The sequence below is a fragment of the Mirounga angustirostris genome, unplaced genomic scaffold (genome assembly GCF_029215605.1).
Source record: "Mirounga angustirostris isolate CCGP_5_RB_7025 unplaced genomic scaffold, mMirAng1.0.hap1 SCAF_2, whole genome shotgun sequence".
Lineage (NCBI taxonomy): Eukaryota > Metazoa > Chordata > Mammalia > Carnivora > Phocidae > Mirounga > Mirounga angustirostris.
In genome coordinates this window covers 57,576,586-57,600,442 of record NW_026991710.1, presented here as the reverse complement: position 1 = coordinate 57,600,442, position 23,857 = coordinate 57,576,586, and the positions used below count along the sequence as shown (strand labels likewise).

Sequence of the window (23,857 nt, the reverse complement as noted above, 5' to 3'; positions counted from 1 at the left end):
GTGCTTCTTGAAATGCAGATTCTAAGGCCCATTGCAGACTGACTACAGGAAAACGTCGGGGTGGAGACCCAAGAATTAGGGGATTCTAATGCACACAACTGTGTTGCAGAGGAAACTTTTTTTTTTTTTTTCCCCGTAAGGGTATCTAAAATGCCAGCTAGTTTTATTTAAAAACCTGTAAAGTATACTGAAGAAGTGTCCAGCATACATAAATACCAAAGCAGTTTATATCATGTCAGGAGTACGGAGGGGAGACCTTATGAAGAATGATCTCATACGCATTCTGTGACAGAACTCTGGTAGACGTCCTGTGTACTCTACTAGGCTTATGTTCACCAGACATTCCACCCCCAGGAGCTACACTCTGTGGCTTGATTTAAAGTGTTTTATTATCAAGTCACTTTTTTGGGGGGAAAGAAGGCAGTCTTTGTGGGAGGCCTTTTGCCACTCTTGCATAAATTATTTTGCATCAATTTAGATTGCTCTATTTTATCCTTCAGGGAATTTTATGATGTTCTCCCAAGTTGCGTATTTCTAGACTTGTGTCAGACAAGGCATTAACATATGATAGAAGAGATTTATGTTTAAATCTTGTTTTACTTTTTATAGTTTTGTCTTGATCTATAATAAACATACAGTAACATTCACAAATCTTTAAGTTTCCAGCTCAATTAATTTTTACAAATCTAACCCTTACAAGTGGTGGAACATTTACACCATCCCAAAAGCTTACCTTGTGCTGTCTCCTAGTTCACTATCCATCAGAGGTAATCACCATTCTGAATTCTGTCAACATAGTGTATTTTGGCTTTTTCATGAAATTAATATATATAGTATAAATTGAATCAATCATACAGTATTTATTCTTTTTTTTTGTCTGGTCTCTTTAACTTAACATTATATCCATGAGGTTAATCCATGTTGCTGCATGCTGTAGCAGTTTGTTCTCTTTTATCACTCTATACTCTTCCATCAAACCCATTTACCATAATTTATTCATCCAATCTATTTTCTAGTTTTAGCTATGATAAGTAGCTATGAATATTCTTGTACATGTATTATGGTGGGCACTCATATGCGCTCATTTCTGTTTAGTTTTTACATAGGAGTAGAATTGCTGTGTCTTGGGGTATGCATGTGTTCACCTTTAGTAGATAATGCCAAATGGTTTACAAACTAGTATCCTAATAGGCATTCCCACCTGCAGTGTGTGAGTGTTCCAGTTGATCAAATCCTATTCCAATTTTAGTTATTGTAGCAGGTATGTTTTATCTGGCTTTAATTTGTTTTTCCTGATGTCTAAAGATGTGGAAAACCTTTATATACACCTCTTGGCTATAATGCATATAATAATTATTTACTAATATGGAAATGCATTACTTCAGTGATATGTTTGAAACATAAACACATAGATAGACTGCTGTTTTTGTGAAATGCAAGGTTAAGGACACTTTTAACATTATATGTTAAAAAAAGAAAAGAAGAAGATAGCAGGAAGGGAAAAATGAAGGGGGGGAATCGGAGGGGAGACGAACCATGAGAGACTATGGACTCTGAGAAACAAACTGAGGGTTCTAGAGGGGAGGAGGGTGGGGGGATGGGTTAGCCTGGTGATGGGTATTAAAGAGGGCACGCACTGCATGGAGAACTGGGTGTTACACACAATGAATCATGGAACACTACATCAAAAACTAATGGTGTAATGTATGGTGATTAACATAACATAATAAAAAAAAGAATTGAATGTCTATCTTATTATTGTTTTGTAGGAGTACTTATATATTCTGGATGCGAATACTTTGTCAGATATGTGTTACACAAATATTTTCTCCAACTCTGTGGCTCATTGTCTTTAAGTAATGTTTATAGTTCTCAGTGTAGAGGTTTGGCACATCTTAGCTCAATTTTCCTAAGACTTTCATTTTTTATACTCTTTTAAATGTTATTGTTTTTATTTGTTGATAAATTTTCTCATCCTTTGCTGTTAATATATAAAATTCAAGTGTGGTTTTTTTTTTTTTTTTGGCTTTGTATTCAGTGACTTGCTTTTAGTTCATTTATGAATTCTGATAGTTGACCTGTAGATTCTTTTTGGATTTCTATAAACACAGTCATGTCATCTGGAAATAGTGACACATTTATTTCTCCCATATAAATCATAATTTTTTTTTTAAAGATTTTATTTATTTATTTGAGACAGAGAGAATGAGAGAGAGAGAGAGCACATGAGAGGGGGGAGGGTCAGAGGGAGAAGTGCGGGACTCGATCCAGGGACTCCAGGATCATGACCTGAGCCGAAGGCAGTCGCTCAACCAACTGAGCCACCCAGGCGCCCCTAAATCATAATTTTTTTAAATTTTCTTTTCTTGTTTTATTGAAATTTTTTTGTCCACTCTGTGCATGTCCACAGATGACTGAGAAAGCACTGACAGTATTGACCTCGGGGTTATAAATAACTTTTATTGAATAAGCAAATTTACAAATAGAAAGATCCATGAATAATGAGGATTAACTATGTTACAGATGTATATGTACATGAATTATAATATCATAGATATAGTGTGTATTATAAGACAGAATTTATTTAATTGTATACCTACTTCTGGATATATGTCTCCAATTTTTCTTTGGTGTTATTTCTAGTACTGTCAGAAACCTCAGTAACAATTAGTTATTACATTTTTTTCCATTCTTCCACTTTATGTACACTGATAGGTTGTCGTCTGTTTCTATCCCCATTTTCTTTAAACTAAACAGTTTACCTGCTGTCTTACTCATTTATTTAACAAACATTTATTGATCGCTTAATGTGGCCAGGCTCACTGGACTACTTTTTAGCATATTTCCCCATTTTAAAAAAAATGGATGCAATCATTAATTATCAAGTTTTCTGCATTCAAGAACATTTATTTATTTCCCTCTGTCTACAGTACCATGAAATTAATATAAGGAAGAGTTCCAAAGTAAATAAGATAAAGGTGAAATAACTCTCATATATCATATGCTTATGTGAGTACAACTGTATTATAACAAATATTATGCAGTACATACCTAGCTTTCAGGTTTGCTGTTATATGAAGTTATGTGCTGTGGTGAGTTTTATTATCTGTAACTATTCTTTGCTTTACCAGGGACTTAACTCTGATATTCATTGAGCAAGAGAGAAAATATAGCATATGAATTTACCCTTCAACACTTTTTTTATTTTTTTAAGTTTTGGCTTTACACAGATTATTAGGAAGTCCTCTAGGACTGCTTAATATATTGATTAGAGTCACATGAGGTGATCCTTGAACAGGAAACACTTTGGTCAATTCCTTTAAGGATTTTTTGAGATACTGTTTAGTTCAGGTGGACAACATTCTAGGCTGATGAAATAAGTAAAAGGGTAAAAATGAATAGATTGTGTAATGACAATTAGGTTAACTCTTCTAGAGAAAAAATGAAACCAGACTACGATAAGTGATACGTAGTTTAGGTATAGTGAAATGTTTGGCCACTGACAAAAGGTTTAGATTTAGTAAGGAAAGGAAGTTTGCAGTACCAAAGTTCTTGTGATAACATTTAAAGAAGATCATCTAAGTGGCCGAACATAGGATAGATGGAGACAGAAAATAGGGAAAGAGAAGACAGAGTCCAATATAGAACCTGGGATATGATACTGGACGCAGAATTGCAGATAGAATGGCAAATCTAAGAATAGCATGTAGCAAGAATTACCAGAACTTGGGAATGGTCTGACGAGGCAAGCAAAGTAAAAATGACATCAGAGCTTTGATTGCCTGGAGAGGAAGTACAAGAAGATTGTGGAAAGGTTATCATATTGAGATAAGGTAATGCTTTGAGAATTATAGTGAGAAGACATTGAAACAGCAACATCGAAATGTTCTGTAACTCAGGATGTGTAACTTAAGGTTAAAATGGTATTAAAATTTGATGACTGAATGATTTGTCCAAGGGAATATGAAAGCAAAGGACCTTGGGTGATTCTCAGCCAATTGGTGAAGAGCACAGGATCCAGCAAAGGACCACCTGAAGACACATACGGAAAACTAAGAATGGAGAAGAACAAAATGGTGGAGTTGAAAGACCACATCAGTGAAGAGAATGTGTGCTGATTCACCCTATTAAGGAAAGCAAAATGGGCTGGAAACGGAGACACTGGTCTAGAGAGAAGGAAAAAGAAATCCTGATTTGACTCAGGTCATTTTCTACAAAGAAGCCATGGGACTGACTGAAGCCCAGAGCGAAGAGGGGTAGAGAGGGGGTATCTAGAGGTTGGGGGAGTGACAGTTATTATTAAATTGCAAACAAGACCAAGACAAAATATACTTCCAGGAATGTTTTGTCTAAACAAATGCTTTAACGAGGTCAAGGAGTTTATAAAATATTCCTTAGGAGCACCTGGCATGAATAGGTGCTCAATAAATATTTGTTAAATGGATAAGTGGCTGTTTTGTACACATCCGATGGCTTTTGATACATTTTCTGACTACCAAAGGTTTATTAATAGTGATCTTAGTGAAATAGTTATATGGAAATGTAAGCTAGAGGCCAGGTCGGAAGCAGTCCCTGAGAGCTGCAGGAGAGGAAAAATGGAGGGAGGTATTCAGCAAACCTGACAAAATTACAGAATCACAGAAGCAAATCCTAGAAGTAAGAGAGCTCTTGCAGATCCCTGAATAGCCCAGCCCTCTCATTACATGGCTGTGGATGTGAGGCCCAGTTTTGTTAAATAACTTACCATATATATGTCAAGGTTCAGTTCCAGGAAATTGAAACCACACTAGCTATTTTAAGCATGAAACGATTTAATATAAAGAATTAAGTGTGCATTGAATTGTTGGGAGGGTTGGAGGAGTGGCCGCTAGGCTTGAGCTCCAGGGCTTGTTCTTAGAATGATAGAGCCAGTGGCCCACCCGGGCAGCTGCTCTTACGGCTCAGGCCAGGGAAGGGGGAAATGAGCGAGCTGCCACCACATCTGTGACTCCAAGGACGAAGACTTCTCTGAAGATGACAGCAGGCTCTGCTGCTCTGCACTTTCCTCGCAGCCTCCACGCAGACCACAGCTAGACGTAGGAGGCTGCTACAGAGCACCCCAGTCCTGCAGCATCTCCCCAACCACATTCGCCACTCCTGATTTCAAAACTCAGCCTAGTTGGCATAACCCAACGCTCACCTGGAATCCTCGCTGCAAGCACATTGGGGTGTAGTCCCCGCCTCTGCAGGGGCAGGCAATGCATGGAGGTTGGAATGGATGTTGACTGCCACATAATCGTATTCACCACCCCTGTTTGCACAACTAGGGAAGGAACATCACTGCAACAGAACATGGAAGGCCTGTTATTACAGTGCCTCCCTTATCATTGAACGTAAGTGCACTAAGGAGACTTATATAGCTTTAGCCCTCCTTCTAAAAATGGTATCTTCTGATACCAAGAGACCGATACGTAAGCTGACCACTTGATTTGTTGTTCAAACTAGGCCACATTTGAGAGTGCAAGAAAACATTACTAATATATTATGCCAGGATAACAGGCATGATCCAGAATGAGCCCAGCGAACCCAGCTCTAAGCCTGTATATAAATGATTTAAGATTTCTTCATGATCTTACTTCAACCTCCCTTAGTGACCACATCTCTTGACAAAAATCTTCACTTATTTTTGTTCCATCATTTTTGGAGTTCTCCCCATTTGTCAGTCCTTTTCAGGTCTTCTGCACATGTGTCATTGCCTGGAATGGCCCTCCCTCTTTCTCCACATGTCTAACTTCTGTGAGTCTTTTAAAATCCAGCTCAGGTATCACCTCCTCTGTTGAAATAGTCTAGATTTCTTCTAGTAGAGTAAGTTGGTTCTTGTTCTGTTACATACTTACCTAGTATCAAAGTATCTGTTTATCTGTCTCTCCCCCCTATATAACTGTGACCGCCTCAATGACAGGAACTGGGATTATTCACCTTTTATTCCCAGAAGCTAGGTCAGATTCCATGCTAAAAAGGTGCTCAAGAAGTGTTTGGAAATAGATGGGTGCAAGGAAGTGAGGAGGAGAGTAAGGAAATCAAGTACAGAGGGAGTGAGCTGAGAAAGGAATGCTAGTAACTGCTCGTAATCCTAGTATTTCCATTTGTGAGGCTTCTTTTTGTATAACCAAACTATTAGATCTTCAGAACTACTGAATGAGTTGAGATGAAATCAGCTCACATTCACTTAGAAACAGACTTCTCTGGATTTCCCATCTGATACTTGAAGAAAATATCAGTATTTATTGACTTTGAAGACAGTCAGTGGTGAAATGTTTTCACTACATCCATGTTAACCCATCAAATATGCTATTCCTCGATTTGAGCTGAATGTATAAATGTTTAGATTTCTTGAACTAAAAATGCAAAAAGGTCTCACTTTCCTTTTCACGAGATGATTTCTTTTTTGAGTGAGCAGTTTCATCCCACTTGTTGGAGCCCTTGTTGTTGATTTTAGGAAATGTCCCACAGTTAACCCTAATTTAAAGGATTTATTTCTTACCTTCACTGCTGAAACATGGCTTCCTGCAGTTCACCCCCAATTTTCTCTCATCTACATAGGTGATTTTTTTTTTAAAAACTTAGTTTATAATTCTTTACAAAACTTAGTAAAAATATTTTCAGTCAGTATTTCAAACATTGTGTTCTTTGGACTGTAAGGTGATACCTATGTTTGCTAAGGTTTTGACTTTTTTATTTTCCTCCATGTTTGTGTTAAGTAACAAGCAGCTTTTTTTGAGAGGGGGCTACTCTTGGAAGACATTTTCTTTCTGTAAACACATTTACAGTACCTCCTGGCTCAGCCAGCTTTTAATGAACAAAGAAATTCAGATTGTTTTAGGAGTAAGGTGAACAGAGTATACATATTTTTTGAGATCACCTAAGGGCTGCTTAACCTTTAAATGTCTCTTTTTTGCATATGATATCATATGTTGCAATAACATATTCAAGGAGATTTAATATCTTATGAAAGTATGATTTTTTTTTTAATTAAGAGTGTTGTCAGGGTTTTTACACTGAACATTTTACTACTGCCTAACTTCCATAAGTCCAAGTAAATGTGTATAGAAAGCTATTTAGGGAAAGCTGAATTGCTGTAGAAACTTCTAAGTCATGTTACAAAGTAACATGCCTATAAATCCAAGTTTCTTAACTACCGTATGTTCTTAGCAAAACCAAATTAAATGAACTTCTGCTCTTGGCCAAAATGGAACAACAAAGACTGATTTACCCTCCTGATTTAAACAACCAGAAATGGACAAAATATATGAAACAGCGGTTTGCAAGATACCAGGTATCAGGCAGTGAAGGATAGGGATCCCTAAGAGATGAGAAACAAATGAAGTGGGCCTCAGCAGTACTCCAGTTTATTGCCTGGAGGGTTTTTAGTCTGAATCTCAGGGAAGGACAACCAGGCTGAGCCTGAGAGATATTCAGAGTAGAGAAGCCAGAGCTGAGAGTCTGGGAGATGTAGGTGGCCAGAGTTTACAGATCTATACGCGACAAGAGAACTATGCAGAGGTTGAACTCTGAAGATCTGAACAGGTTCTCCTCTAGGATTTAGTCAAGTCCTAATCAGCACATATATGTGAGGAAATTTTGCAAAGGTTGGAAAAGAACCACCGCCTGAGGGGATTAGAGGTAACAGTGCCCATGCTTGCATGGGGCTGGAAATAGTGCTTGTTCAAACTACACGGACTGGAATGTCTCATGATTCACCCAGCATTGGATGGAGCACACAGAAAAGTCTTCCCTCATTCCCTCAGTAGTGGTGAACAATTAGCTCTAGATGAGCACGCTCTGGTCCTTTCTGATTTATCTTAAAAGCGAGACCTGAAAGGACCAAACTGTTTTCAGGTAATTTGACTGCGTCCAAGAATAAAGCTCAAGAATATTTACAGGAGGGGCGCCTGGGTGGCTCAGTAGTTGGGCGTCTGCCTTTGGCTCGGGTCATGATCCCGGGGTCCTGGGATCGAGCCCTGCATCGGGCTCCCTGCTCCGCGGGAGGCCTGCTTCTCCCTCTCCCACTCCACCTGCTTGTGTTCCTTCTCTCACTATGTCTCTCTCTGTCAAATAAATAAAATCTTAAAAAAAAAAAAAAAAAGAATATTTACATGAATAGGAATACATCAGCAACCAGCAAGGTAAGATTCATTATGTCAGACATCTGATCAAAATTAGTAAGCATGCAAAGGAATAGGAAAATGCAACCCAAAATGATGAGCAAAATCAATCCGTCAAAACTGATCCATAAGTGACAGAAATGTTAGAAAACAATGCATGAAAACAGCTATTAAAGAATAGCTGTTTATAAAACAGAAGATATAAAAACATGCTTGATTTTTTGGCTTCCATATGATCAGGACTATGTGGGAGGATGTATTATAGGCATGTATTTATATGAATAAAGTAAATATAACAATATTTCTTTCCCTCTGGTGGATTTTATTTGTTAGATTAAGAATAGTTTTATTTTAGCAAGTAAGTGTCTTTAATGGAAATTCACTTTAGGAATGGCTCAACAATTTTTTTAAATGCAAAACATGCCATGTTACTAAACTTAACTTGGATAATGTTATTTTTGGCTTAGGAGTTACACTATTCCAATCCTAGTATTTGATAGCAAATACTGTTCTGTCATAATTTATCTTAAATAATTACTATGGCTTAAATATATTGATGACATTAATGATAGGATTATAAAATTAACCTTTTTTTTTTTTAAAGATTTTATTTATTTATTTGAGAAAGAGAATGAGATAGAGAGAGCATGAGAAGGGGGAGGGTCAGAGGGAGAAGCAGACCCCCTGCTGAGCAGGGAGCCCGATGCGGGACTCGATCCTGGGACTCCAGGATCATGACCTGAGCCGAAGGCAGTCGCTTAACCGACTGAGCCACCCAGGAACCCTAAAATTAACCTTTCTATATTTTGGATATTAACCCCTTCTCGGACATATCATTTGCAAATATCTTCTCCCATTCAGTAGGTTGTCTTCTTGTTCTGTTGATGGTTTCCTTCACTGAGCAAAAGTGGTTTTTTTTTGGTGTAGTCCCAATAGTTTGTTTTTGCTTTTGTTTCCCTTGCCTTAGGAGACTTATCCAGAAAAATGTTGTTGTGGTCAATGTCAGAGAAATTACTGCCTGTGTTCTTCTCTTCTAGGATTTTTATGGTTTCAGGTCTCACAGTTAGGTCTTTAATCCATTCTGAGCTTATTTTTGTATATGGTGTTAGAATGTGGTCCAGTTTCATTCTTCTACATGTAGCGGTCCAGTTTTCCCAGCACCATTTATTATAAAGACTGTCTTTTCCCCACTGTATATCCTTGCCTCCTTTGTCATAGATGAATTGACCATGTGTGTGTGGGTTTATTTCTGGGCCCTCTGTTCAGTTCCATTGATCTATGTATCTATTTTTGTGTCAGTACCATATTGTTTAGATTGATACAGCTTTGTAGTACATCTTTTTTTTTAAGATTTTATTTATTGGACAGAGAGAGACACAGCGAGAGAGGGAACACAAGCAGGGGGAGTGGGAGAGGGAGAAGCAGGCTTCCTGCCGAGCAGGGAGCCCAATGCGGGGCTCGATCCCAGGACCCTGGGATCATGACCTGAGCCGAAGGCAGACACTTAACGACTGAGCCACCCAGGCGCCCCTGTAGTACATCTTAAAATCTGGAATTGTGATACTTCCAGCTTTGTTCTTTCTCAGGATTGCTTTGGCTACTCAGGATCCTCTGTGGTTCTATACAGATTTTAGTATTATTTGCTCTAGTTCTGTGAAAATGCTGTTGGTATTTTCATAGGGGTGGCATTGAATCTGTAGAATACTTTGGGTAATATGGACATTTTAACAATATTAATTCAGTATAATTCAATTATTATCATTCAATATAATTAAAACAATATCTTAACAATATTAATTCTTCCAGTCCATGAGTGTGGAAGATCTTTCCATTTGCTTGTGTTATCTTCAGTTTCTTTCATCAGTGTTTTATAGTTTTCAGAATATGAGTCTTTCACCTCTTTGGTTCAATTTATTCCTAGGTATTTTATTCTTTTTGGTGCAATCATGAATGGTGTTGTTTTTTAAATTTCTCTTTATGCAACTTCATTGTTAGTGTATAGAAATGCTACTGATTTCTCTGTATAGTTGTGTATCCATCGTTTATTCTTTTTTATTGCTGAGGAGTATGAATAAATCACAATTTGTTTAAAAAAATAACCTTTCATCTGAACATAAGTCAAAAGTGTTTGATCAGTATTATTTAAGTGAGCATATGACTTCAGATTTAAAAAATGTAGATGACCATTTCAGTATTTTCATTTTATGGGTAATATGCATTTTTAATTCCATATTTTTATAACTTTGGTAAAAATTTATTGGCAGTAGCATAGTAAAATTTTATTGCAAAACAACAAAAAGGCAAAAAATGAGTTTTTAATCACTTAGGATAAATTCTGGTTGGTGTTGTGGATGTGTAAATACTTAAATAATCTAAAAGTCCCCTTTACTAAACCTTTTATAGGTTGTCTACCAAATCTGGAAGCGTAGATAATACTTTATTTTTCACAGAAGAAACTGAGTATGTCCTTGATGATATTATATACATTTTTCTATGCCTCCAGACTTTCTGAACACTCTGTGCTCTTATTTAAATGGTAAACGAATCGCTTCTCAGAATTTTGGCTAAGATCAAGTGTAGTATCTGTTCTTACCAGTTTAAATGGTAAATGAGAAGATTATGTTTTATTGTAATAAATTACTAGACTTCTCCATTGTCACAAAGTATTTATATCATAATGCAGTTTGTCTTACAGTGTAGCACATTTTTCCATGTGAAATGTTTTAATTGTGAATCATACTGTTGACCAAGGATTTAGCAACAAGTTAATTATAAGAATGATCAATCATTTATGATTAAGAAAGCAACTTTAATCATCTAAAATAGTGAAATCATGGTCCAATGATTAATTATGGAAATTCAGCCAGGAAGAAGATTTTAGTGATCCTCTAGCACAACCCGTTTATTTTATAGATAAGGAAACTGAGGCCCAGATAAGTTTGGCATCTCTCCCAAATCATTACAGATGGAGCATAGCAGAGCTGGGCCTAGAGCTCTGTTCTCATTGTATTATTTTTCTATTGTTGCATAACAAATCACCAAGAACTCATTTATTAACTTACCGTTCTATAGATCAGAATCCAAGGTGACTGGACTGGGTTCTATGCTTAGCTATCATGAGGCCAAAATCAAGGTTCTAACCAGGTTGAACTCCTGTCTGGAGGCTCTAGGAAAGAATCCACTTCCAAACTCATTCCCACTGTTGGCAGAATTCAGGTTCTTGTTGTTGTGGGACTGAGGTCCCCATTTCCTTGCTAGTTATTGACTAGGGTTCACTGTCAGCAACTAGAAGCCTCCCTCTGATCCTTGCACAGCCTCCCTTCATCTTCAAAGCCAGCAGTGGTACATCATTTCCTTTTCATTGTTCACATTTTTGACCTTCTCTTCTGCAACCAGTCAGGGAAAGGTTTGCGCTTTTTATGACTGACGAGATTAGATCAGGCCCACCTGAATGATGCTTTTATCATCATTCAGCTGTGCATATAACATAATTATACTGATGGACATAATTTGAGCTTTGAAATTGGCAGCTGTGAAATGGAATTCTCTCTCTCCTTTATGAAGTGGAGCTTACTTAGAAAACTTTACCTTCTAGCAATGTCAGATTACTAGAATGTACTCTCGTACATTGAATGTAGGGACTCCTTCCTCTACTCTTGGATTTAGGAGAGGTCATCTACAAAAACCAGAAGTTAGAAGGAATATAATTTAGTCAAGAAGAGGTGAGATGTTAATTAAAATGCTATTCAATGTACAGAGGGAGAATATTTGGAAATGAAAAACTGTGTTGTCCTTCAAACTTAAGGTTATAGTTTTAGATGAATAAGAGCAACAGAAGAAACACACTAGGAAACAGATCACTAGTAGCAAAGCCCTTCATTTCAAATGAGATAAAGAGAAGAAAATGATTAATTTGGGAGATTAAACAGAACATATCAACCTTTTCAAAGGATTGTATAGGCCAAGAATAATTTATTAAAAAATAGTGGGAAGGAAGATGAGGACAATCGATGACTGTAGCAGGAAGGGTATCAATGGGTTTATTTATTAGGGTTATTTTAGTTTCAGTTGTTAGGAACTAACATCAAACTATCTTAAGCAAAAAAAAAAAAAAAAAAATTTAAGTCATAAGAGAGAAAATGAGGTGGCAGTAGTTTATTGACTCATGAAATTGAAAAGACCAAGGTTTCAGGAATGGTTGAATTCAGTGGCTGAAAGTTGTCAATGGAGCATAATCTATTCTCTCCATTTGTAATCTTCTCTTTCATCTTCTTGCATTAAACGCAGATCAACAACTATCCCCATGCTAGTCCCAAGCAGATTCCATGTTATATTCTTCCAGTTTCAAGCTTAGTAGAGGGAGTTTCTCTTTCCTAGTAACTACAAATAAAATAATCCTAGGTCATTGTTTAATTGGTATAACTTAGACCATTTACCCATCCAGTAACCGATCACTAGAGTCAAGGAAATGGAATATAGTACTTGGCCATCCCTGGGTCAATACCCACTACCAGAGCTGAATATACAGGGGTGGAGGAGGGAATTGAAGGCGGGCGGGCATAAAACCCTGTAACTACGTGGACCTCCTAGAGAAAGATAGATCACCCCACACCTACAGTTGCCAGATTTAGCAGATAAGATACAGGATTCTCATTTAAATTTGAATTTCAGATGAACATTGAATAAGTTTATAGTATTAGTTACATCCCATGCAATATTTGGGACATATTTATATTTTAAAAAGTGTTGTATATATGAAATTTGAATTTAACAGAGTATACTCTATTTTGACAACTCTGCCCATGCCCAAACATTTCAGTAATTTATTCAAGAAACAATTGGAATGGACTAGGCAAGCAGCAATGATGAGAGTCCCCTACCATGGGAAGGACTGTACCTTGCAAGAGAATGCAGAAATCATCTCTAGGCCAACAGATTGCAATAACAGAAATGAAACACAAACTGCATCAATACAAACTAAGAATAAAAGAGACCAGTGGAAGACCAGCGGTAGGGAATGCAGGAAGAGGAGGATCTGAAAAGGAGAATTCAGCAGTGTGGATTGCCTGTACAACACTGGTTTTCCTCTCTTTTTTTTGTTTCAAGGCCTCCCCCCTTCATCTTCAGGGGGGGCCAGCCTCAGGTACAGGGGCTGATTTCTGATGGGACTAAGACGTAGGTGGGGTTCTGTTCTCCTTATCTGCGAATGATTTTTGCATGGGCATGTGACTGAATTCTGGCCACTGAAACTTATAGTTAAAGGTACGGGGCTTCTAGGAAAGATTTTTGCCTACTCCTAAGAAACATGTACGGGAAGACACAGTTGTGGTTCCTGGCTATGATATTGGAATTGGTGCTGCCATTTTGAAATAATCAAAGAAGCTGGTCTGGGAACAAAGTTGATTGACTAGGAATGGCAGGATATGAAAGATGGAGAAAACTGCTTACCTGGTGATCTGTCAATAAACCAATTAACTCAGGAATCACCTGACTTCTGGGCCTCTTGTAATGCAAACTAGTATGTTTCCTAGTTGCTTAAAACACTTGCAAGTTGTATCTGCAGCTTAAAACATTTTAACTGACATACAAGAGATTCACACTAAAAGTCAGAATGTCATATATATTGGACATTGGGGTGACTTTTATGTCTTTTTTATTTGCTAATGATCGTAAACTCAAACCATAAAAATGTTATTTGTTTCACTTGAAGGGTAAGACGTTTTCCATTTAAAAAAAAAAAAAATGCTGTATGCTATCCCTTAAAGTAGTCAGTGAAAACAAAAGCAAATGTGTACTTTAGAATTAGAACTTGGGGAAAAGAAATCACGGAAACTAATATTCATTCAATGGTAATGTCTTTTTTTAAAAAAAGTAACAGTTACTTAATGAGACTTCGGAACTGACATCATAAATTGGCCTGAATATAGTTCTTTGAACTGTCATTAATGGAATTTCCCAGTTGGTGAAGGATTCAGCTGTTTTTCACAGAAATCTTTTATATCTTGGTGAAATGATGCCCCCATATATAGAGGTGCTGTTAGTGTATCTTTTTAGGAATTATAAAAATATAAATTTTTTAAAAAGATGTCAATGGAAAAATCACTATTGGATGATTTAACAAGCCAACACAATTTAACTCCTCTCTGCTTCTGATGTTAACATATGACATTTGTTGAATTTTGCACCTATTTTTAGCTCTGATCTTAGGATCTCCACCTACTATTGGAAAATCCAGCTTGTGGCATCCCGGTCACTTCATTTTCACAACCGTATTCTGTTCACAAAGAATGTTAAATTTATACATATAGACTCATCCTATGTTTATGGTTACTGTAAAACATTTCCTTCCTCATTTCTGAAATGGGTGCGCTACAAAGAAAGCTGGGACATTTTGGTAAACTGAACCTTACTTTACCATTCACTTATCCACATGAAAATTAACTTGCATTCCCAAATGGAGCAGGAGAGCATTAGGAATTTATACAATAAAATTATTGTCAATGTCCTATCTATTAGGGCTAGATTCAGTGACATATAAAAGAAAAACCCAAACTTACCCTAAACATGGCGGAAGTGCTATATCCCCCATGTGTAACAAAGTCTGGTGCTCGCACTGCAGGGCTGGGATGCCCGCTTCACAGTCATCGTGGGGTCAGATCTCTTCTTTATAGCTCTCCTATCATCCTAAGCACATGCCTTGATTCTAAGGTTACCTCATAGAACTCCTGACATCATGTCCATGTTCCAGGAAGCAGGAAGGAATACTGAGTAAAGGACCAAAGGGCCTAACCTACCAAGTGGAATCACACTCCTTTGAGGAGCCTTGGTGGAAGTCTTTCATACCAGCCAATTTAAGCCACTGAAGTATAAGCAATACTTCTGCTTATTTCTGATTGAATTATTCTTAGTCATGTGGGGTGCTTAGTCCGCAAAAGAGACTGTGAATGACTTTTAGCTGAGTTTATGATCACCTCAAATAAAATTAGCATTCTACTCCTTAGGGAAGAGAGAATGGATAAAGAATAGATGAATCTATCACAGTCTCTATCACAGTATGTTTGAGATTGCTTTCCAACCCCAGATGTGTTTATATCAGATTCAGAACTTGATCAAAACTTACATTTTTTCCAATTTTAACTTTGTCTCCTATCAGTTTTCGGACTATAGAATTTCTTCCGGGGTGGGAGTGATTTCACCAATCTACACTTAGACTTCTTGTAAATATGATTAGGTATGTAAACATGCCATGCTCCATCCTGAAAATGTCTTAAGCCCATGTGTTCATAATCAGCAAAACAACTTATAAATTTACTTTATCTGTTTGGGAAGTTCAAAATTCTTATTTAACACTAGGTACCATCCTGTCTTTAACACTAAAAATAACTATATTTATTGTGACTTAGTTGATCACCAGAGTGCCCCCAATACATCTTCAATAAAAATAAACTTTGTAGTAAAATTATTCTTTTTCTGAAAATTCATATACAACAATTGGGAAGCTAGAGGGGACAAAAATGGGTGTAATCAAAATGTTTCCAGATAGTAATTAATTCTTATCAGTAACTCAAAATATTGAGTTTCAAAGAAGTTTGAAGAAAGGAAACTCACTCTCAGTACTAAGGATGATTGCCTTTGATATTTCTGGGAAGCTTGAAAGGTACTCTGAGCATCACTTTTCTGGAATGATGCACACTGCACCTACTGCAGATTATTTATTTATTTATCTTATTTATTTATTTATCTTAAAGATGCTCTTCCCACTGATTCTATTATCACTTCAATCACCCTCTGCTGTCCAAGCCAGCTACAGCCACTTACTTAAGGGGATGCCAACAGAATGCCCCCACAGGTGTAGTTTGCTACTCCCAATGCAAAATGTCACTCTGTTTACGCTTCTGGAACTTGCCTATGGCCTTCTCTGTGATTCCTTTTAGTCCTTTTAGCAGTAAACAGATCTGATGGGCGGGTGTTTGGACATGATTAACATGATACTCACCTTTAATTATTCCTGTTCTTATATTTTATGGGGCACAGAAATAATGCAGAATTAGACATAGAGGAATCTTAAATTTTATCAAAGCAGGTGTCAGCTTTTAAACTTTGAAGCTTTATAAAGGTGTGAGCTATTACTGAAAGGCATGTTCTAGTACCCTGATTAGATCTGCTTAAACTAGAAATGGTGTAAGTCTTTCAAGCCTAGATAATGGTTTGTGACTACATGATACGAACTCAGCTCCATTCTGAATATAAACCCAGTACAACTGTGAGGTTCCCAAAGTTAACACCTAAAGAGGTACCAAGTAGTTTTTTACCTTCTCAGGGTCTGAGACATGTATGGGTACTCAGTAAATATACATTGAGTGAAGATCAGTGCCATCTATTAGCTAACTCTTTCCAATTTCATATTAGGTTTTTAATCTACTAAACAAGCTTGTCTCATTGGATTTCATCCTAATTTACCTGAAGGTAAACATTCTAGATTCTTTTCTCCTTGTACCTATTTAATGCTCTGCAGGAAATATTGCTAACCTTCATTCTTTCTAACGTTATTAGCAGTTTAGATTTCCCTTCACTAAGTCTAGATTTTTTTCTTATCTCTATTTAAAAAAATGTAACTATTTAATTTCTGATATATAAAACAAAATGTAAAAAGCTAAAAAAAGGTGTAGAAGACTTCTCTTAATGGGAAATCACCACCACCACCATCATCATCATGACAGTAGTAACAGTGAGTACTATTTGTTGAGCACTTACATCTAAGCACTGTACATAGTGCTTTTACTATAATCATCTCTTCCCAGCAACTCTGCAAAGTAGGGATTATCCCATTTTACAGGTGAGGAAAGTGAGGTTTAGAGATGGTAAGCATCTTAAATAAAATCATACAGGATAGCCACTGGCAGGATTTGAAGTCAAATATGTCTGATTACAAAGCCCATGACAATTACATTACAAAGTGGGCCTACTGGGAATAATTCGTTATGAGTGAGGATATTTCACAGCCTCAAAAATGTCTGTAATTCCTACTGATGTGTATAGATAAAAAGTGCCAGAAATTCTTTCACTGTCTTTGCAATGTTTGACAGTGCCTACTTTAGAAATCATAGAAAGGGCACTGTAGTGCTCAGGGGGAAATAGGGACAGAAGTATTCTTGATTGAATCAGGGCAATGGTTGAAGGAAAAAGGTTTCCTTCTTCCTTTCCAGGTTCCTCATGCAATGAAAAAAGAGATTTTCTTCTCTTAACCAGAAAACCACCTATTTAAGGAGGGATTCAAAGGCCAAACCAAAGGTGTGTTAGAGCAGAATGGAACTGTCTTTCCGAAATAAGTATTCAGTCTTCTCCATTCATGCATCAGATTTAATGATAGGATGACATGGCTAGTATATTTGCATTGGACACTGTCACTGGCAGTTCTGCCAAAAAGAGCCATTTTTAGAACTGGGAGCTCATGTGTGAGTTTCCTGTTTGTACCTTAGCTATCACATCCTTTCACTTTCCCAAGTGTGTGAGAGGCTTGAGGTTGGATTAGGTGAAGGTGTTTGCAGGTGTAGTGTCTTGCCCTCAGTGTGGGTTGCAGCTCTTAAAAACAACTTTTGAGGAAAACTTTCTGTTTGATGTGGATGGTGGTAAGAGCTATTTATGTATTGTGGAGTCAGTGTGATTCCCCAATGAGAAGAAAATTCCGAGCTAATGATCTAGCATTTGGGCTTGGGTCAAAGTGAATTACAGGATAGCTTTCAAACCTGAGTAGTCATATTCAGAGCTTATGCCCATACTTGCAGGGGAGGGTGCTGGTGTTTCTGTGTGTGTGTGTGGTTTTTGTTTTTGTTTTTGTTTTGAAGATTTTATTTATTTATTTGACAGAGAGAGACATAGCGAGAGAGGGAACACAAGCAGGGGGAGTGGGAGAGGGAGAAGCAGGCTTCCCGCAGAGCAGGGAGCCCGATGCGGGGCTCGATCCCAGGACCTGGGATCATGACCTGAACTGAAGGCAGACGCTTAATGACTGAGCCACCCAAACTCCCCTCTGTGTGTTTTTTAATAGTGGAAAGGGTGTGAGTAAGATCTGTACTTCTACCACTTCTAATCCCATATGTCTAGGACTTGGTCATCAATCTTCCTGGCCAAGAGACACCTCCCCCCAAAACTTTGTTAAAACTGCAAAAGTGGGGAGGAAAATGCCTATTTGTTAATGTCAGACACTGATTCAAATGGCTTACGGACCCCAGTGCAGCATTAAGTAAGCCTTCCATATAAAGCATGAGTCAGAATGGGTTCTGTCAAACTTGTTTTTAGATATGGGGGGTTGTTATAGACATCAAGGCAGTTTGTAAAATAAAATCCTTTCCAGCTTATATATATTTGAAATGGAAATGAATCTACTTTTGGTTTTATACCAGCAGTTTTGAATAATATCTTCTATTTTAGCATCCAAGTGATAAATTTTATTTTTCATTTCACGAAAAAATTTTTCTTCACCAAAAATATGGAAATCTGAAAGCAGATAATCAAGATAATTAGAACCTGAGAATGCCTCTCTTACTCTCTATCTCAATAGATAGATGAATAGATAGATAGATAGATGTATATGGATATTTGTATCTTGTGTGTGTGTGTGTGTGTTGTCCATTGGGAAAGTAATATTAAATTCCTTTGACTGTATAAAATAAAAAAATTGTTTCTTCTTTTATTTTTCTTTGGATATATTTTCTGACTGACTTCTTACTTTGATGTCTCACGGATTCACATATATAGCTATGGCACTGACCTGCTATCCAGATGATGGCCAGTACACATGTGGAGATCTGTAATGTCTCCTAGCGGCATTCACTAGAAAATCATACTCATAAGAAATAAAGTCCTTTATCGTGACTGGTAATTATACAACTAGCTGCTTTCGTATTGCCACGCTCGAATTTGGTTTTTAAATTAAGGCTACTGGCAAAGGAGTGATTTAAACTTATGTGATACAAATTCTATCCGTCCCCCCCCAGGATTATAACAACTTCAATTAACCACAATAAACTTACCAACACACGATTTTTTAATTTATAATCTCCATTTATTTAATAACTGCTTAGTAGCTGTTCTGTCTGTATCCACTCTCTGCGCTGAGGATGCAGCTACACGAGGATGAAAGTACACACTCTTACTCTCATGGAACATTCGGTCTGGCATGATGGCACCTGCTTTCTGTACAATAATCCTCAGTGTTGCTATTCCATGCTGAATTTATAGGAGGTCTGTCCGATCACATGCATGTGTTTAGTATTTGAAGAATAAACTGAAAAGCAGCATCTCAGTGACTATGGATTATAATGTTAGACCCCCTAGAAGATTCTTTTTTTGTAAAAAGCTGTCAGAAGGCCCATTGGGGAAGCTGAAATGCCTGAGTTCCTTTTGTTTCTTACTAGAGTCGAATCTGGGAGGCCTTGACGATGTAGGTCCTATTTCCAGCAGCATTGACCAGCAGCTGAAGGAGGCAGTGAGACGCCGCAGACACACGGGAGAGAATGACTACAACATCGAGGTGCTGCTGGGGGTGGACGACTCCGTGGTCCGCTTCCATGGCAAAGAGCACGTCCAGAACTACCTCCTCACCCTGATGAACATTGTGAGTAGCCCCTCCTCTCTGAGTCTTTGTGATCTTTTAATTCACTTCTCCTGTTGTGTTAGTGTCTTTTGGAATCCTGTGTGAGGACCCACACCGCTGCCCCCCACGCCCAAACTGTGCACCTAATTGCATTAAATTCAAATCTCGATCTCCATATTTAACATACAAGAATGCAAAAATGAAGGAAGCGTGAAGCAAAATTTTCTTTTGGGTGATCAACTAGTTTTCCATTATCATCAAGGGGAAAATCATAAACTGAAAAAGTCGTAGTAAGATTGAACTATAGCAGGAATTACGATTTTCAGTTTGTTCTGGGGTTAATCAAAACTCTTGTGACTTTGTCCACCTGCCTTGATATGGACCATGAAGGATGAAATAGCATCATTTTGTATCCCGGGATGACAAAGAATGATTTAGGCCTGATAACTTTGTGTGGATGCTTGTTGCCAGGGCTTTTGAATAAGAGTGGTATCTTTCAACATCATACGACTGAAGGTAATATCCGTACGGAGCACAGCCTGCCCAGGGAACACTGCTGCACTGCGCTCAGCAAGAGCTCTTTACGTTTTCCCTTTTTTTCTCCTTTATGAGCCTTAATCATATGCAGAAGAAATTCGGTGCACATCCTAGAACTGGAATTCTCTTTCTCCTTGTGAATTGGCAGAGAGCAATTGAGGAGAAATAGTACCTAAACCACCTACTTCGAAAAGATAATTGAGATAATAGTGCACTCTGTTTTATATATTTTACCTCCTAGAATTATAAAATACCTATTTTATTGATCTAGCAAATTTTTTACCCAAGCCTATTCTCTTTTTCTCAGCTTTTGATTTTTAAGTTAATTTCTTTGGGTATCTATATTGTTTCTTTCCAAGCTTAAGATTAGATTTCAAATAATTATAACAGAGAAGAATAATTATTAATTTTATTAATCATCATTTTATCTATACTAATCTTTAAGCCTATATGTTAAATATATTTTTGTTTATTAAGATGCCAACGTATAAAATTATACATATACCTGCCATGTGTCTGTGAGATGGAAAGGGAGTACAGAAATTATTTCTGTTTGCTCATTGGCACCGCTTCTTGTTATGAATACTGAGCATCACACAGAAAACAAATTACTAGCTTTGACAATAGATGTGTATAGAGGATCGTTATTTGTGAATTACATGAATGTCTTCGACTACTGATCATTCATTTTTTGTCTGGCTTGCTAGTGGAGAAACTCTGGGCATGCTGTTTCTCCACTCTGAGCCTGCTTCAGTCTCTCCATCTGCATAATGAGAAAACTAATAAGACTTACTTTACTAGGCATGTTGGGAGGATTCCATGGATAAATACAAGTCACTGTGCTGTGTATACATGCAGAAGGAAACGATCATATTTTAGCTTTCCACATGAAATTTACTTCCAAATCCCTAAGGAGATGCTATTCCCACTCACATCATTCATTGTGCCCCTAGGCTGCTTTGTCCTACCACCAGGGAGAGCAGCCAGTCGTTATAGACTTATTAGGCTCCATCCTGGTGCTCAGGACTACAGATGGCTCTTGGCATCATGCAGAAGAGATTTGATATGGTCCTTATCTTCACAGAACTTATAATTTAGTCAAGCAGAAAAGAGAAATACATAGGAATTTTCTTTTTTAGTTGAGCCATAAAGACAATGCTATTGTTAAGACTTACGTGACAGGTGCTATACTATAAGTGCTATGAGACTTTGGAGAAGGCAGCTATGACAACAGTCATCCAAGGTGTCAGGTGTTGAGAGTATCAAATTGGGACTGAGGAGGCAAGGGTTTTCATTCTAGTTCTGTTACCCATTGGCTCTGTGGCCTTCGACAAAGGGATTTCATTTCTGAAATGTTTATAAAATCTGGGGGGTGGTAGGAGGGATGGGGTGGCTGGGTGATAGATGCTGGGGAGGGTATGTGCTCTGGTGAGCGCTGTGAATTGTGCAAGACTGTTGAATCACAGACCTGTACCTCTGAAACAAATAATACATTATATGTTAAGAAAAAAAAAGAAGAAGAAGATAGCAGGAGGGGAAGAATGAAGGGGGGGAAATCGGAGGGGGAGACGAACCATGAGAGACGATGGACTCTGAGAAACAAACTGAGGGTTCTAGAGGGGAGGGGGGTGGGGGGATGGGTTAGCTTGGTGATGGGTATTAAAGAGGGCATGTTCTGCATGGGGCACTGGGTGTTATGCACAACAATGAATCATGGAACACTACATCAAAAACTAATGATGTAATGTATGGTGATTAACATAACAATAAAAAATTAAAATAAAAAAATCTGTTTATAAAATCGAAAGGCTCAGTAGGATGTTCATTAATTCTGTAATTCATGAAGTTGGGAGTTAAGCTGGGTCCTTAGGGCTTTGTTTTTCTATTGTGTTTTTTGCTGTTTGCTTTTGTCTTTTGAAGGGTCCATGAAAATATAAAGGATTTCTAAGTAGAATCTTTTGACAAGAAAGTAGAAATGGATAAAATACATTCGCCAGACAGTAATTCTAATTTGAAGGGTGTCAAAGAACAAAGTGCCACATTTTAGGTTTAATAACACTCAAAAGGGCTGTTCTATTTTTAAGTCCGTTAAAAAGTTTAGATAATAGACTGAGTCTTGTCTCAAATACTAGAAATTATTCTAAAGTTAATAGTGCATCAGAGAATGGGACTATAGTAGAGAAAATCTTAAAACTTAAGAAGTTCATTGCATCGGGAATAATTGATGTAGGCAGGGTTTTGGGGAGACAATAATAACACTCCAATAATAACACTTGAAACATAATATATGTCAGGAGTAATGTTAAACTCTTTTTTTAAAGATTTTATTTATTTATTTGAGAGGGAAAGACAGAGACTGAGAGCGATCGAGAATGAATGGGCGGAGGGGCAGAGGGAGAGGGACAAGCAGACTCCTCACTGAGTAGGGAGCCCCATGTAGGGCTCAATCCCAGGACCCTGAGAGCATGACCTGAGCCGAAGGTAGACGCTTAACTGACTGAGCCACTCAGGCGCCCCATGTAAAACATTTTTTAAATTTATCTGCTACTTTATTTATTCTTCCCCTATGCTGTCCATCTTGTGACTTATTTATTTTATAACTAGGTGTTTGTACCGCTTTATCCCCTTCACCTATTTTGTCCATCCCCACAGACCTCCCCTCATTTATCTGCTATTTTAAATTAGCCATGTGAATTGGCCACCTTTTGGACACAACTGTATTTCATCTGTTCCAAGGCCATATTGCCTAATGATTGTATATATGAGTGTGGTAAAGTTCTTAAGTGATATGCTATGTGAATCTGGGAGTTTGGACACGGGAAAGGCAGCTCACTAAATTAGCACTTCTCTCAGGAAGTTTAAGGGTCAAGTGAACAGATCTGAACGGGCCCCGAGATGATTTTGCTATAACTCTCTAAGGGGGAGAGGGGGTATCCTCTACCCACCCCCCGGCTTCTCTGAATCTGTGAAGGAGGAAGTAGTTCAGCTGCCTTCCATCTCTTTTTATTTTTAACTCCTTCTTTTTTGTAGATCTTGAAATTTATCCAAGTGTCATCTATAAAGAAGAAATAAGCAGATCTGAATATATTCTAAAACAGCATGACTAATGAATGACTAGATTCTTGGCAAGCTTTTTATGTTTCAAATAAGATGTCTGTGATATGTGTTAAGCCTTTGTTAGGATCTCAAATCATATCTTGTTATGTTAAGAAATTTTAGTTTTGCTATTTTGTAACATGGCTGACTAGGCCAGAAAGTGGTTCTCAGCAATGCAGCATGTCTCATTATTCAAATATTGATCCATTGCCTACTGTGTACAAGGCCATTTTAGGCTTAGAAGATTTCCCAAGAAACACAGGAGAAGATTCTCTGCCTTTTTGGAGCTTGAAAGAGGAAACAGGTGATAGTCAAAGAAGAAGTAAATATGTAAGTTTAGGTAATAATAACTGTTGAGAAGAAAAATAAATAAGAGTGAAGAGATACTGTCAAGGAGAGAAGAGGCAGTGTGGGGAATATTTGGGATAGGAGGTTAGAAAGAGGAGGGATATTATGTGAACAGAGATACAGAGATTCTGTGAGG

The 23,857-nt window shown here is 37.6% G+C and overlaps 1 protein-coding gene and 1 pseudogene across 6 annotated transcripts in view; both read left to right on the top strand.

The window, feature by feature from the left end:
* Positions 1–23,857, top strand: part of ADAMTS3 (ADAM metallopeptidase with thrombospondin type 1 motif 3) — a 251,241-nt gene that overhangs the window by 167,242 nt on the left and 60,142 nt on the right. For all 6 annotated transcript variants that reach the window (XM_064584560.1, XM_045881036.3, XM_064584563.1 and 3 more), the window contains one exon: positions 19,562–19,761. In XM_064584560.1, the coding sequence (XP_064440630.1) occupies positions 19,562–19,761 (200 nt within the window). The remainder of the gene's footprint in view (positions 1–19,561; positions 19,762–23,857) is intronic.
* Positions 10,689–10,849, top strand: LOC123849198 (U2 spliceosomal RNA; annotated as a pseudogene).